The sequence below is a fragment of the Sciurus carolinensis genome, chromosome 8 (assembly GCF_902686445.1).
Source record: "Sciurus carolinensis chromosome 8, mSciCar1.2, whole genome shotgun sequence".
Lineage (NCBI taxonomy): Eukaryota > Metazoa > Chordata > Mammalia > Rodentia > Sciuridae > Sciurus > Sciurus carolinensis.
In genome coordinates this window covers 145,272,527-145,288,635 of record NC_062220.1, presented here as the reverse complement: position 1 = coordinate 145,288,635, position 16,109 = coordinate 145,272,527, and the positions used below count along the sequence as shown (strand labels likewise).

Genomic DNA, 16,109 nt, shown 5'->3' with positions numbered 1-16,109 from the left:
TCAGACTTCCTTAACAGGACTCCGATAGCACAAGAAATAAAACCAAGAATCAATAACTGGGATAGATTCAAACTAAATAGCTTTCTCTCAGCAAAGGAAACGACCAGCAATGCGAAGAGCGAGCCTACAGAGTGGGAGAATATCTTTGCCACTCATACTTCAGATACAGCACTAATTTCCAAAATATATAAAGAACTCAAAAAACTCTACACCAAGAATACAAATAACCCAATCAATAAATGGGCTAATGATATGAAGAGACGCTTCACAGAAGAAGATCTACAAGCAATCAACAAACATATGAAAAAATGTTCACCATCTTTAGTAATAAGAGAAATGAAAATCAAAACTACACTAAGATTCCATCTCACCCCAATTAGAATGGCGATTATCAAGAATACAAGCAACAATAAGTGTTGGAGAGGATGTGGGGAAAAAGGTACACTGACACATTGCTGCGGGGGCTGCAAATTAGTGCAGCCACTCTGGAAAGCAGTGTGGAGATTCCTTAGAAAACTTGGAATGGAACCACCATTTGACCCAGCTATCCCACTCCCTGGCCTATACCCAAAGGACTTAAAATCAGCATACTTCAGAGATACAGTCACATCAATGTTCATAGCTGCTCAATTCACAATAGCCAGACTGTGGAACCAACCTAGATGTCCTTCAATTGATGAATGGATAAAGAAACTGTGGTATATATATACAATGGAATATTACTCAGCTATAAAGAATAATAAAATTATGGCATTTGCAGGCAAATGGATGAAATTGGAGAATATCATGCTAAGTGAGATAAGCCAATCTCAAAAATCCAAAGGATGAATGATCTCACAGATAAGCGGATGATGACACATAATGGGTGGTGGGAGGGGGGCAAGAATGGAGGAAGGAGGGACTGTATAGTGGAAGAGGGGTGGGAGGGTTGGGGGGGAAGGAAAAAATAACAGAATGAATCAAACATCATTACCCTATGTAAATGTATGATTACGCAAATGGTATGCTGTGACTCCATGTACAAACAGAAACAACATGTATCCCATTTGTTTAAAATAGAATAAAAAAAAAAACTTATTGGAAATGCAAAGAACCTAAAATAGTCAAAACAATTTTGATGAAGAATCAAGATGAGGAACTTACATGAACTGATTTTTAGAGTTATTATAAAATAATAGTAATCAATAAAAAGCGTATTAGCATGAGGGTAGATATACAGATCAAAGTGACAAAACAGTTCACAAATGAGAACCACAGATTGTCAACTGAAAGACGCTAAGGAGATGAGACAAGGGAAACAGACTGGTGCTAGTAAAACTGAACATAAATACAGACAAAAATAAAAAACTCAACCTTATTTCATCTACACAAAAATTAACTTCAAAATCAACCATATACTTGATTATCAAACTGGAAATTATTAAACTTCTAAAATGATACATAAAAATATTCATAGCCTAGGACATGTAAAAGCTTCTTAGTTATGATGCAAAAAAAGAAACTTTTAATCATGGAGAAAACCTGATAAAGGGGACTTAATCAAAATTAACAACAATGGCTCTTCAAAAAAACCTAGTCCAATGCAAGCCACAGACTGGGAGAAAATATTCAAAATATTCAGTAGAGGACTTATAACTAGAATATAAAAGTAATGTTAATGGGGTAGGAGGCGAGAGGGAGGGGAGAAGTTCTGGGGAGTGATATTGACCAAATGACACTGTTACAAATATGAAACTTGATTATGTACACGTTACAACAAATCCTATCATATGTACAACTATAATATACCAATAAAAAATTAAATAAAAAAGCAACTTAAAATTCATAAGAAAACTAACCAAAATTTTAAAAGGGTAAAAGATTTCAACCATTTTTTAAAAGCTGACAAACACATGAAAAGATGCTCATCATCAGTCCTAATCAGGGAAATGCACGTTACAAATCACAATGAGATACAGTAATACACCCAACAGGCTGGGTATAATTAGAGATGGACAATATTGAGCACTGGCAAAGATGTAGAGCAAAACAAAACAGATCACTGAAGTGTAAAATGATACAATTACTTTGGCAAACAATCTGCCAGATTCTCATTAAGTGAAATATGTATTTAACCATACCTCAGCAATTTCAATTCTAGGTATATGATCAAGAGAACACACAAACACACACAAATGTGCATAGCAGTTTTCTTCAATAGCCAAAGGCTGACAATAACACAAATGCCCATTAACTACTAATAGGTAAATTGTGGCATAATCATAAAATGGAATGGTATTGAAAAATAAAAAGGAACAGATATATTAAGTGAGAACATGAAATAATCTCAAACTGCTATGCTATTTAAGCCAGACCCACCCCCCACAAAAAAATAACCACACACTACATGTTCCATTTAAAAAAAAATATTCTAAAAGGGACAAACCTAATTTAAGTAAAAGCAATTAGATCAGAAGTTACCCAGAGCTCAAGGTGAGTAAATATGGTTTGACAGAAAGGGGCATGAGGAATAATGTTTGAACATTTTAATTGATGACACAATTACCTAAGTAAATACATTTGTCAAAACTGTGTAAACACAAGCCAGGTGCAATGGTGCAGAGCTACTTAGGAAGCTGAAGTAGGAGGATGGGAAGTTCCAGGACAGCCTGGCCAACTTCGTGAGACTCAGTCTCAAAAATTAAAAAGGGCTGGAGATGTAGCTCAGTGGTAGATCTCCTCTAGGGTCAGGTCAATCCCTAGTACCACAATCAATCAATCAATCAATCAATAACAGAATCAAACTAATTAATTTTTTTAGAAAGCCACTTAGAATAAGATTAATATAAAATATACTGCAATGACTTTTTTATAAACCCATAAGAAATTTTTGCAAGCTCAGCATATGTGAATATAATAAATAAAACCATACAAGAAAAAATCTGATAAAACAGAAGACAAAATTTAAAACTACTGCTCTTTCAAAGATACTTTTAAAAACAAACATTAAATCACAGATTGTGAGAGTACACAATGAAAAATATATCTGACAAAGGACTTGGATCCATCCAAACTTATAATTCAATAAGAAACAGACTTAGCTAGGTGTGTGGGTACACACTGTATTCTCAGTTACTCCAGAAACTGAGGCGGAAAAATTACAAGTTGGAGGCCAACCACCCAAGTTTTAGCCAGACTCTATCCAAAATAAAAAATAGAAGGGGCTGAGGATATAGATCGTGGTATCTATGTCCCCAGTATTCACACACACACACACACACACACACACACACACACAAGATAGTAAAAACCAAATTAAACCAGACTGAACTATCAACTTACTGATCAAGTATTGACATGATCACTACGTGACTTCAGAAGACAATATTTTGAAAGAAATAAGGGTATCAACCCTTTATATATATATATATATATTTTTTTTTTTTTTTTTTTTTTTCCAGGCAGGGGGAGGTTACCAGAGATTGAATTCAGGGGCATTCAACCACTGAGCCACATCCCCATCCCTATTTTATATTTTATTTAGAGACAGTGTCTCACTGAGTTGCTTAGCGCCTCACCGTTGCTGAGGCTGGCTTTGAACTCCGATCCTCCTGTGTCAGCCTCCCGAGCTGCTGGGATTACAGGCATGCGCCACCGCGCCCAGCTCTGAAAATATTTTTTGGTAAAACAGATATGAAGGAAAATTAATACTCCAGAAAAATTTTAGATTTTATTCTGTAGTCTAACTAGATGACAAAGAGATTGGCAAGTATTTTACACACATTGTAAGAAAATATAAATAAGATGGACTTTATAAGACAGCCCCCAGTGATCTGAGACCTGGTATTCAGGCCCCCTCTTTCCTCCTGCTATATACGCTGTACCAGGGTTGCTCTGGGTGACCATTGCAGAACTGATGCTATGTCTCTGTCAAGAAACTGAGTTGCCATTCAGGACTATTTCTCCCTGAACTCTCACTGTGGGAGCAGCCAGTTGACGTGTCATATCCAATGCTACAGAAAAGCACATATAACAAGGAAACTAATGCTAACGACTTTGAATATGGATGCAGATCCTTTAGCTCCGGTTGACCCTTTAGACAACTGGCAGTCCTACCTAACCTAACCATTGTGTCTGAAACTTCCAACAGACCCTAAGGCAAAACCAACTGTCCAGCTAACCTGCTACTGTAGTCTTAATCTTCAGAAACTGAGTGAAATAATGTTTATAGTAATTTGTTCTGCAACAGATAATACAGTTACTATTTTTAGTAATCAGTTTCAGTGAAGTAAGATAAATATAGGGACACAGTAAAAAATCATCCAACACTAACCTGAATTAGAAATAGCAATATGAATTGCTGAATTTTGTTTTTAGTGACAGATATTTCCTAGTTTTGTTCTTGAAAAAGCCTAGAAAAAATCTCAACAGCAATGAACAAATCCAAATGACCAGATCATGACTTCTAAATATTATTTGCCAAGCAAAAGAAAACAGTTTCTTAGAGAAATAATTAATCCAGGACTGAGGTTACCAAAAGATTTGCCTGAGACATCTTATTTGTAGCAGAAAGGAAGGAAGCTATCAAAGATAAGAGTATTATCAAGCATATAGAGAGGTCACCTGGGAAGGATTCCCATTGGTTGAAGATGGGACAATGTAAACAGCAGGAAGGATAATCAACACAATATGTATTTTACTCTTAATATTTTAATAATGAATAAAAATAGTGGGAATAATAATGAGTTACATCCTTTAAAAAAATTCACTGAACACTATTGGAAGTAAAATTGGAAGTAAGCATTAATTCTTGTACAAACTACTTCAGGATAAACACATAGCTCCAACTGAACAGTCTCTTACAGAATGATTCCACTTAATAAATGTAAAAGAAATGGCAGGAATTCAGAAGCCACCATTTTCAAACAACTAATTGCAAAGGTTTCCAAAGTATGGTCCTGGACCAGAAACACTAGCTGGGAGCTGGTTTTCTAAACTGCATTAGAAATGTAAATTCTCAAGCAATACCCCCAAGTCTGCTGAATAAGAAACTTCAGCGATGGGTCAAGCCATCTTTTTAATAAAAGCTCTCCCCATGTGATTATAATGCACATTAAAAATTGAGAAATAGGAGGCTAGGGCTATAATTCAATGGCAGAGCACTTGCCTAGCATGTGCAAGGCACTGGGTTCGATCCTTAGCACCACATAAAATGAACAAAATAAAGGTATTCTGTCCATCTACAGAATTTTTTTTTTTTTTTTTTTTTTTGAGAAATAGGGGATAGGGCTGTAGCTCAGTGGTAGAGCACTCGCCTAGCACACATGAGACCCTGGTTCAATCCTCAGCACCACATAAAAATAAATAAAGATACCGTGTCCGTCTATTACTAAAAAAAATTTTTTAAATTGTGAAATAGCTCTAGTGAAAAAAATGTTAAACAATGATCAATAATTGATCAGATTTTACAATGGTGGGGGGACCTGGCAATCACCTTACTGTAACTACATGTTGGACCAGATATTATACGCCTCTTTTTGAGTGGGTAGATACTAGGGATTGAACCCAGGGGCACTTTACCACTGAGTTACACCCGAAGTTCGTTTTACTGTTTGATACAAAGACTTGCTGAACTACACAAGCTCATATTGAATTTGCCATCCTCTTGCATCAGACTCCAAGAAACTGAGATTGCACCTGGGTCACCCAGGTGTAAACCTCCTGATATTACAAAATACAGACCATACAGAATCATTTGGTATTTGTTTTGCCCCCCAAAACATTGAATCTGAATGTAATCAATAACATGACAAGGGAAAAAAAAAAAAAAAAAAAAAAAAAAGCCAATCTTGAATGGGAAACATACTACATAAAAACTAGTTTTTGGCCAGGCATGGTGGCACATGCCTGTCATCCCAGCAACTCAGGAGGCTAAGGCAGAGGATCACAAGTTTGAAGAAAGACTCAGTAACTTATTAAGGGCCTTTCTCAAACTAAAAAAATAAAAGGTGTTGGGGCATAGCTCAGTGGTAGAGTGCTTTTCTATCATATATGAGGCCCTGGGTTTGATCCCCAGTACCAGAGAAACAAAAAAAAGTTTGGGGATGAGGGGACAGGGAGGAGTTCCTGCCACAAAACAGCAAGGGTGAAAAAACGCAGAGAACTGCAAAGACATAAAAATCTATAGATTTTCTTTTGATCCATATTCAAAATAAGCCAACTGTAAACCTAAATTCTTGACTCAACCAGAGTAATTTGATTATATATTGCTACCAAAGAAATACTATGTGTCTTACAAAATGCTGATAATAGCACTGGCTACCCAAGAAAAACTTTTTTTTTGGGGGGGGGGGCATTTACTGGGGATTGAACCCAGGGGTCACTTCACATCAGAACAACATCCCCAATCCTTTTTATTTTAAGACAGGTTCTCACCAAGTTGCTGAGAATGGCCTTGATTCTCATGCCTTGACCTCACAAGCCACTGGGATTACTAATATGCACCCTCACTCCCTGCTGAAACATTGTTTTTAAAAAATATATACTACATATGTGATAATGAAATTGCATGATGTCTGGGACTTGTCTTAAATATTCAGCAAAGAGAAAGAAGTACATATCAAGTGAATATGGCAAAAATCTTGTTTATCTTAGAATCTGAAAGAGTAACAGCAAATATCTAATCATAACCCATCTTTGTTTTGGGGGTGTGTTTTTGTAAAATTTTGTTGTCGTTTATTTATTTTGTTTTACTTCTCATCTTAGCATAGCTTCTGTTCACAGCTGTGTTTTTTTTTTTTCTTTTGGTGCTGGGGATCGTGGAATCCAGGGCCTTCTGTATGCTACGCAGGCACTCCATCACTGAGACCTTCACAGCTGATATTCTTTATTTTGGAGCAGTTACCAGGGATTGAACTCAGGGGCACTCAAGCACTGAGCCACATGCCTAGCCCTTCTTTTTATTTTATTTAGAGACAGGGTCTCGTTGCATTGCTTAGTGCCTCACTGTTGCTGAGGCTGGCTTTGAACTTAAGATCCTCCTGCCTCAGCCTCCCGAGCCACTGCAATTATATACATGTGGTGCTGTTCCCAGCTTACAGCTGATATTTATTTTTAAACTCTTTTTTAGTTGTTGATGTACCTTTAACGTATTCATTTATTTATATGCAGTGCTGAGAATCAAACCCAGTGCCTCAACACATGCTAGGCAAGCACTCTACTACTGAGCAACAACCCCAGCACACAGCTGATATTCTTGATGGTGTGCCTATTCTATTAGAAATGCATCTTTAAATAAAGGACTGAACTATCTTCAGGATTTATAATTTCTAATCAGAGAACTATAATGTCATGCTCACTTTTACTAAAATTATCTTTTATATTTTAATGCAAAAAGCTCCCTTTGCATTGTTTTAAGTAACACTGAAATAGCAGTACCAGGTAGTAACTTAAGAACAACTTAGTAGTGTGCAAGAATGGCACTAAAAAGCCTTTTTTTCCCTGAATTTCTTCAGGCCCTCACAATAAGATTAAACCATATATTGAATGCAGTGGTGCATGCCTGCCTGTAATTCTAGTGTCTTGGGACTGATGCAGGAAAACCCCAAGGCCAGCCTCGGTAACTTTGAGATACCCTGTTTCAAAATAAAATAAAAGTAAAAAGGGTTATGGGTGCAGTTCTGTGGTAGGGTGTTCTGGTTCAAGTCCCAATACAAAAAATAAAAAGTAAAAAAGATTAACCCCTGTAACCAAGGATAACTTCAAATGACCTAAAGCAGAGTTCTAGTAACAGACTCAAGTATTAAGATATTCCCATTCTCAACAACAACAACAACAAAAAGTTACCACATTTACAAAGAGAATTGCTTTGGTTAATAGCCATAAAAATCACAATTTCTTCAAACACTGAGGAAATCTTATTAAGAAACAGCAAAATTTTTATGTCAGAGAGTAATTACTGGGTATTGTGAAATGTTTTTTTCTGTATAAACTGCTCGTTATGGTTTGGATATGGAGTAGCCCCCAAACACTCGTGTATTATGGCTTGTTCCCAAATGCAGCAATGTCCAGAGAGAAGGATTTTGGGAAGAGATTGAATTATGAGGGTCTGACCTCGTCAAATGACTAATTCATTGTGAATTCAAACCTAAATGGACTACTGGGAGGTGTTGAAAACTGTAGGAAATAGACCCTAGTTGTAGGGAGCAGGTTCTTAGGGGTGTGGTTTCAGGAACTATATCACGTCCTGGTCCCTTTTTCTCCTTCTGGTTCTTAGAAGTCATGAGGTGAGCAGCTTTGCTCTGCTACTTCCTTCTACTATGACGTTAAGCCTCACCTAAGGCTGCAAACAAAGGAGCCAGCCAACCATGGGCTCAAACCTCTAACACTGAGACAAATAAATCTTTCCTTCTTAAGTTGTTTTTCTAAGGTACTTGTCATAGCAGCAAAAGGCTAACACCACTCTTTCTACTGTTTCTCAACAAAATGATAGCAATTAATTGCTCTAAATTAACTTGATGACAAAGAAGAAATCCTTTAACTTTTCTTAAGATTAAAAATTTTCTTTATAAGCTGGGCACAGCAGCACATGCCTATAATCCCAGCAGCTCAGGAGGCTGAGGCAGGAAGATTGAGACAGCCTCAGCAAAAGCAAGGTGCTAAGCAACTCAGGGAGACTTTCTCTAAATAATATACAAAATAGGACTGGGGATGTGGCTCAGTGATTGAGTGCCCAAGTTCAATCCCTAGTACACATATCTCCCATTTTAATTTTTTTCCTTTTAAATAAGTATGTATTTTCCCTATTAAGGTATTTTAACCACACAAGTCTAGAATATTAGTTTATACAACTAGATTATACCACTCATTTTAAAGATAACGGAACATATCAGGATTCTGATATTGATTTTTGATGTGATTTTTGACACCCTCTGCTTCAAAAGAAATTCTGGACTTTGGGGAATTAAAAATGTAAAATATGATGAGCAGTCCAACTAAATCCAGCAAACCGTTTTCAAATTTACATTGAAATTTCAGGTTGCACTTACCTTTCCAAAATAATTCATCTAAATACTTTAACACTGGTCACCAAAAGTCAATGCACAGCCTAATCAGAAGTCTAAGTTGAACTTTGAATATTCATTATAAACTGAATCACTTAATTCATGCATCATGCAGACTATGAGCAAACACAGACACAATTATTCTCACCTTTACCTGCTCTATATGTCTTGGCTTGATTCACTGGCATGGGCGTCATAGGTATTGGGTATAAAGGCTTGAAGAATTAAAAAAAAAAAAAATCATTAGGCTCTTATGCTAAAAATGTCTTCTACCACTCTCTCATAGTTTTATCTTGCTAGAGATAAAACTTAATGATTCTCCATGAGTCATTTAAAAATGAAATCATATCCACAAGTTAACTAGATAAATTCCAAACAACAGCAAATCTAAACCATTTTTCTCACCAGACAACAGTATCTGATTCAGGTCCTTATATTAACACCACACCAAACCACTCATGCCTCCCTCCCTCTTTCAAGTACTTTTGTATGCCACCATATCTCAGATCACTGCAAATCTCAAGAGTGACTTGTCAAATACAAACAAGTAGCGAGAACATCAAATTCTATGACTTACTTGCACGCCTGGGCTCACTGGGACCGGATACATCATATTTGGTGCAAAACAAACAGGCTGAGTATAAACTGGAGTTGGTTGTTGGTGACCCACCATAGATGGACTAGGTTGTGCTTGAGGCCGAGGAGAAGTTGGGGTTGTAGAAGGCTTTGGCTACAAAAACAAAAATAAAATTTAACTATCTCAAGTTGAAAACTTAACTATTATCACAATTTTAGACTGCCTGTCCCAAATATTCTACCCAAATATTCTACTATTTTTTATCATGAGGATAAAAAAACAAACAAACAAAAACAAAAACCACCCTAGCATATACGAGGCCCTGGGTTTGATCCTCAGCACTGTAAAACAAAATAAAATTTGGGGATGGGAATGTAGCTCAGCAGCAAAGAACTTGCCTAGCATGTGGAAGGCCCTGGGTTCTATCCCCAGCACTACAAAAGCAAGGAAGAAGGAACAAATGTTACAGAAAACAAATACTTGAAACAAAAGAAAAAAAGTGCTTTGGTAGAAAGCTAAAGTAAATCTTTGTGAAAAAAATATTATAGTAAACAGCACAGTGATTTTTTTTTTTAGGAACCCAGAGAAACTTTTTAAATTTATATATTTTTAAACTTCCTTTTGTTAATGCTACAAAATATTCGTTTAGTGACCATTTGAAGAAAAGAAGTTGTTTTAGCATGCTATAAGGAATTATAGATGGCTGCTATGGTAGAAAAGACTATCACTAATCATACTAATTGTAATAAGTTGTAATAAGTTAATTATTTTCAGAGACTAGATTAACCTAAAAGAAATCAATAAACTTACCTGAGAAAAGGAGCGAGGGTTGAACTCCTTTGCATTGGGATTCAGTGTTGATTTCCTAACTTGCCTAAACCAGAAAAAATATACAGGCCAATGAAATCTGCAAGGAATTTATGTTTCTCTAAATCTTCCACATGACACTGTTTTTAAACTTTTTTTTTAACTGAACATAAATCCAATTTAAACAATTCTCACTAGGAGACTATTCATCTTCTTTGTTAAAAGACACATACATGTTACTCATCCCTTCACTTGATAAAGAAACTGACCATGTATGAGTTGCTATTATTATTATTTTGTATTGGGGATTGAACCCCAGGGTGCTTTGCCACTGAGCTACATGCTCAGCCCTTTTGATTTTTTATTTTGAAACCAGGTCTTGAAGAGTTGCTGAGGCTAGCTTCAAACTTACGATCCTTCTGCCTCAGGCTCCTGACTCACTGGGATTACAGGCATTATGTCATCATGCTTGATTACATGGGCAGATTTTGTTTTTAAATAATTTACAACTGCTTTTCTCAAAGGCAATTAACAAATACTTGAGCTGAAAAGACAGTACCCCTTATAAAATACCTTTGAAAATAATGTTTAACACACCAATTCTATACTATGCAGTATTTTTTAATGTAACAACATATATTTTACATGACATATGTTGAGAAAAATCATCGTTTTGATATTTTTGCCTTAAGAATAATAAGTCTCTCGAGTTATCAAATTACATGTCAAAAGATCGTCTTATCGGGGTTGTGTGGAACCCAAAACACAAAAATCAATAGCAGTTAGGGTCTGAAGCTAGACCATAAAAGTCCACTTAACTGAGCATACAACAGATATGCAGAATTAAGTTTACCTTAACAAATCTGAACACTAAATAAAACATTGTTTCTAATGGAAAACACTTTGAATTTCAAGCAGGGGTCCATATACTTCATTCTCTTCTTAACTATAGCATTCTTAGTCCTTGCAGCACACTGAGTACTGACTATAGTCTGGAAGAACCAGGTCCTCAAAATCCCATCTTTCCAACCTTGAACGCTTACAGAAAAAGGCTTTCTTAATTTATGCCTAGATTTTTTTTTTTTTTTGCCCTGGGGTAGAAAAATGGGGGAAAAGGAAAGAACAGTGAGTGTGGATAATGTGATTTACTTAAGATGTCAGTCGTGAGGCCAATTGTTTGTAAATAAGAGCTACTTACAAAGCAGTCTAAAAGTCCAGATAGATTCCTGAGTTAGGAGGACAAAATATCTTAAAGAATAAGTTATTTGACTAACAGGAAGTACCAAATTCCTGGTTTACTCACTCAGCTGCATCTTTCTTCTCCTCTTTATCATCCTTCTCTTGTTTACATGCTGGGCTAGAAGTTTGAACCCCTTGGGACGTAACCTCAGGCCCCCTCTTGTGCTCCGTGTTATTAAGTACTGAAGGGGAGATGCTGGGACTGTTCGGCTTGCTGCTGCCACTGGTGCAGTTGCTGCTGCTATTTTCAATGAAAGAATCCTTAGCACTTGGTTCAATTTTGTCTTTGATCAAATCTCTTGATTTTTCTCCCTCTCTATTTTTGTTTAGTAGTTGATCCACAGATTCAGAAGAACTTGGCTGTAACTAAATAAAGGAAATAATTATACTTAAATATTTTAAATAATTCTAGTAATCCATTTTCTCCCCCAAAGTACAAATGAAGTAGTATTATTATCTGTGGGCATGAATTATTTTGAGTAAGACTTTCCCCCTATTTTCGGAATCATGTTGTTATTATAAGGCAAAAATAACAGAATGTCTATACAACACAACCATCAGAACATCCTATCCTCGGGTATGTTACTCAGAGACAAAGAAAATGTTGCTAGCATGTCATCGATATTTTGGTAATAATCATTAACATATATTAAGTGAATACTATGTGCCAGGCACTATGATAAACACTTCACAGGCAGTTATCTCATTTAGATATCACAAGAACAGGTTTTACAATTACCCCATTTTAGCTCAAAAGAGGAAATAAAATGCCCCAATTTTATACATATAGTGTGTGGGGGTCAAGATTCAAACCCAGGGGGTTGGGGCTATGACTCAGCACCACATAAAAATAAATAAAAACAAAGGTGTCTATCTACAACTAAAAAAATATTAAAAAAAAAAAGATTCAAACCCATGTCTATTTAACTCAAACACCGACACTACTAATCCTTAACAGACCAATATACTAGCAATTCTTACACAAATAAAACTATCAGCATCCTATACACAACTATTCTAGATCCTAAAGACAGCTCTCCAGGATAAAGGGAGCAAGGCAGGGAGATTAAAGACAAGCGATCACATGGTACTCCAGTTTCTGTTTCAATAAAAGATTAGAACAAATTCCATTTAGACCCATGTGCTTGTGACAAGCACAGCTCTGATAATTCATTCATTGAACAGTGCAGCATGTACTATGCATTTAGTAACTGTTCAAGCAGTACTAGAAGCTTAAACATCAGGTGGCCAAGTGGTGTCATTTATTAGCCTTGTGACTCTGGGCAAATTAATTTCTCTTTGCCTCAGTTTCCTAATATGCATACTAAAGATAATAAAAGAACTTGCTTCAAGTTCAAAGCCAGCCTCAGCAACTGAGTGACAGCCTATCTCAAAATAAAAAATAAAAAGGGTTGGGGAGCTGGGTGCGGTGGTACATGCTTGTAATCCCAGAGACCAGGAGGTGGAGGCAGGAGGATCACGAGTTCAAAGCCAGCCTCAGCAAAAGCGAGGTGCTAATAAGCAACTCAGTGAGAGACCCTATCTCTAAATAAAATACAAAATAAAACACAAAAAGGGTTGGGAATGTGGCTCAGTGGTTATGTGCCCCTGGGTTCAATCCCCAGTACAAAAACTAAAAACTTGCTTCAAAGGGATGCTAGGACAGTAAGTGTCTTATATATATATGTACTTAGAACAGTGTGTGGGGTACAAAGGAAATAATAAGTGTAACCCAGTAACATTTTACTCTAACAGAACAATTATAAAGCTCACACTCAAATATCTCTTAAAAACTATTTCTCTGCTTTCCAGCATTCACTTATGGGGTCGGGGAGTTATTCTTAAAGAGACTTAAAAACACGTATGATTATTCAGACTCCAAAATGTATTAAGACAAAGTCCTAAAGAGAAAGACTTTTAATGCCACTCCTGCCCATAATTTAAAAGTCAAGCATTAATGTAGGTTTACAGAAAGTTATGAACTTTCATATACATGCTGAAATATCATATATATGCTGAAATATCACATATATCATCATCTGATGGCCAAAATGTGTACTGTTGAATGAAGAAGTATAGTCTTTCGAAATACATTAACTATATAATCAAGACAGTATAGTATTGGCACACAGTCACCCATATTTTTATTATTTGTATTACCAATGTTAACTATAGCTTAGCAAAATGAAAATTAACTATTAATAGCATTGATGTTGAAAAGATATATATGCTAAGGTATGAAATTATATGTAATACTTCAGATGTTGCCAGTAAGAATAAAACTTGGGTAAAATGTTAGAAAAAATTTAGAAAGCTAGAATGCAAATGGGGAAAAGGCTGCCATTATGCCTTTGATTCATTTGTGTTTTAATTCTGTAATTTTTCTAAGACTGACAATTACACTTTTCTCCTCTCGGAAGCCAAATTTCAAGCTTTCTTGAGTTGGTCTCAAAATCTACCTTGGTATCTACGCTATATTTTATAGCAAATTTTGTGCACAAGAATGAAATAAGTCATCAAAAAGAGTTCAGGAAAGCCTAGCTCAAGATAGAGAAATAATATTATATAAAGATATAGGGGCTGGGAATGTAGCTCAGTGGTACACCATTTGCCTATCATGTATAAGAAAGTAGGTTTGACCTCCAGCACTGTAAACAAACAGAAAAAGATTTATGCCATGAATAATATATTTGTTCCCAAAGTAGAAATCTACAACTGCCACAGAACATCACGACCCAAAGTCCAAACAGATCATTAAGGACTTGGCCTTGGCTCTGCTAAAATCTAACTCCACGAAGCAAGGTAATCAAAGGAACATCAAATACTAAACTATGTTTTGATTGATTCAAATGTCAGGATTACATTCTTTTTCATTTGATGCCTATACTGTTCTTATTCAATCTCATGATTTTAGGTTAGTCCACTTAAAGGACAGGAAAAGATAACCTTAAGACTGCTTCCACCTTTCTACATACATGATATAATGTTTCTGATTGGATACAAGATGCATTTTTGTAAACTGAAGATATAAAAGTGGCAATGTTTATTATTTTTTTCAAATTACAATTCATTAGTCAATATGACACTTACCCTAAAATCATTCTTAAACTTCTTTAAATCATCAATTTGTTTTCTATGTTCAGAAACAACTGGTGATATTCCTGTAAAATGAAGAATTATTAAAATACAGGTTTATTTTTCAACTTTAACTTATTTTCATATGTGATGTCAGAAATGAGAATAAAATCTCTCATCAAAAGAATAATAATTTCAAATGTTAAACATTCTAGTATTTACCTAAGCATTCATATGTACACAATACCAAGAAGTGTTAGGACAAAAATACTCTATTGAGCATGAAGTAGACATGCTCTTCCCTATTTCCACAGTTATGTTTAAAAACTTAAAACTCTAACCTTTATTTTCAGCTTTTGAAAAGCTAGGTGATGTTTCATTGGGCTTAACATTTTCTTTATTTCCTGCAGGAGAGTTCTGCCTCTGATCTTGAAGCCTGGAATCTTTAGCTAGAAAACAATTTTTAAAAAATAATTCAGAAGGTAGAAATGTAAAGTGGGAAAACATTTAACAATTCTGACTTCCTATGTTTTTGGAAAAACTACTTTCATTTGAACAGAGTAAAAAATTTTAGTCCTTTGCAGACATCATTTGAAACACCACTAACTGTATTTATATAGGTATTCAACACCCAGGGAATGTTAGACTTCATAATACTAGATTTTAAAGAGTTATAGGAAACTAGTGGTACTACATATAATAACAAACTTAATTTACATGAGAATTTAAATGTATATTCAAAATACATAGCTATGACAACACATAATTTTTCTGTTAGCCTCTGGAAGTCCCTTCTCACATACCCTCCATTGATGGGGTCACAGCTCTGTTGGATGCAGGACTAGCAGGTGTAGGAGATGCTGATGGAATGGGCATGGCGACAGCCTCAGCTGGGATGATACCAGCTTGGGGAGAAGCAAGCACTGGCCCACTGGGAGTATTTCCAATACTGTTCTGTCTGGGAGACCTGGGTCTGTGAGTTTTGGGAGATAATCTTGGAACTAGAAATAAGGGAAAAGTTATTCATTACATTCTCAGCTCAAGTCATTTCCTCCAAGAGGCTTGTCTGAGATCTAGGTAGAAGAGTCATCCTCAGTCCCCATTCTTTATCCCTTCACCTTTTCTCTTTTCCAAAGTCTTAGGAATAGTGCTGATAATTAAAAACATAAATCTGAAGAAAGCAAGCCATCATTAATACCTAAATACAACTTTGGTTTCCCTCATAATTAAACACGCTAACTTTGGATAAAAATATTTTGAGTCAAGCTGGACATTAGATTCCTATGGCAAGATAAATGCTACATGCCATTTCTTTTTCTTTGTTCCCCCTAAGATAAAGATGCACTGGAATTATAGCTCAGTGGTAGAGC

General features: G+C 35.8%; 1 protein-coding gene across 1 annotated transcript in view; it reads right to left on the bottom strand.

Moving 5' to 3' along the window:
• Window positions 1-16,109, bottom strand: part of Atxn2 (ataxin 2) — a 115,448-nt gene that overhangs the window by 27,080 nt on the left and 72,259 nt on the right. The window contains 7 exon segments of the mRNA XM_047561421.1: window positions 9,196-9,256; window positions 9,619-9,771; window positions 10,429-10,492; window positions 11,729-12,030; window positions 14,755-14,825; window positions 15,081-15,188; window positions 15,543-15,740. Coding sequence (XP_047417377.1) covers window positions 9,196-9,256; window positions 9,619-9,771; window positions 10,429-10,492; window positions 11,729-12,030; window positions 14,755-14,825; window positions 15,081-15,188; window positions 15,543-15,740 — 957 coding nt within the window.